This window comes from Pterocles gutturalis, unplaced genomic scaffold (genome assembly GCF_000699245.1).
Source record: "Pterocles gutturalis isolate BGI_N339 unplaced genomic scaffold, ASM69924v1 scaffold30136, whole genome shotgun sequence".
Taxonomy (NCBI): Eukaryota; Metazoa; Chordata; class Aves; order Pterocliformes; family Pteroclidae; genus Pterocles; species Pterocles gutturalis.
In genome coordinates this window covers 1-1009 of record NW_010103922.1, presented here as the reverse complement: position 1 = coordinate 1009, position 1009 = coordinate 1, and the positions used below count along the sequence as shown (strand labels likewise).

At 51.5% G+C, this 1009-nt stretch overlaps 1 protein-coding gene across 1 annotated transcript; it reads right to left on the bottom strand.

Moving 5' to 3' along the window:
- Positions 1-263: 263 nt before the first annotated feature.
- MIS12 (MIS12 kinetochore complex component) lies at positions 264-893 on the bottom strand. Its single transcript, XM_010086900.1, has one exon. The coding sequence runs from the start codon at positions 891-893 to the stop codon at positions 264-266; it is 630 nt and encodes a 209-aa protein (XP_010085202.1).
- Positions 894-1009: the final 116 nt, after the last annotated feature.

Genomic DNA, 1009 nt, shown 5'->3' with positions numbered 1-1009 from the left:
GGTACATCCTCAGCCATGTTATCCAACCGAAACTTTATTCCCAATCACCAGTGTCAGAGTTATGCTTTACAAGCTTTTTCCTCTCCTTGCTTCCCGAGGGAGGTGCTAAATAGGTGCAAACTAACACGGTTCAAGAGTTTTTACCCTGGATCGTGGGAGGATTAGCAGAGTAAGGGATGAGGGTAGATGCTTCTGGAAAGATAAGCTCCTATCATTTCAAGCAAGCTGTTTAAATGCTGTTTGTTGCCTTTTCAGAAGTTCCATTACAATAACTGATCGGACTTTATTTTTTTGCTTTTCTCTTCAACATCTTTCAGCACATCTTGCAGTTTCTTAGAGTTCTTTGTCAGGAATGCAAGGCTTTCTTTGAAGTTGCCGGTCCCGTGCTCCCTACAGATATTGTCAAACCCATCAAACCACTGCAAAATCTTCTCAAGCTCAGCCTGAACAGCTTTCTGTTCCTCCAGCTCTGCTCGCAGTGCCTGCCCAGCAGCCGCCTCAGCCTTGTACTGCTCCTGCAGCTGATTGACCTCATCCTGAAGCTCCTGGAACTGCTCCTTGGTGTAGGGGTACTGCGCGTGGACCTTGTCCTCAGGAAGGAGCACGTTCTTCGGGATGCTTAACACCAGCTGCAGAAGCACTTCTTCCATTTTACTGAAGAGTTTATCAAAGCGCTCCTTCATGAAGAGCAGAAATTTCTCTGTGCTCTTCCGGATCCGGGAGCGGCTGATGTTAGAGCCAGGTAACCCATCCAGCTTCTTCAGGATCACGCTCTCCACCACCATCATCATTTCGAAGAGATAATCCTGGAACGCGATGTAGATGCGCAGCATGCACGTCTGAGGGGTGAAGCCAAAGAACTGCGCTTCATAGGCCATGGGATTGACCGACATGGCGGCGGCCGGTGAGGAACGGACCGAGGAACGCCGGCCCCGGGGAGTACGGGCCTTGCTGCGGGCCGGAGGGCCGCGCCCGGAGCTGAGGGGAACCCGGGTCCCGCAGAAGGCCC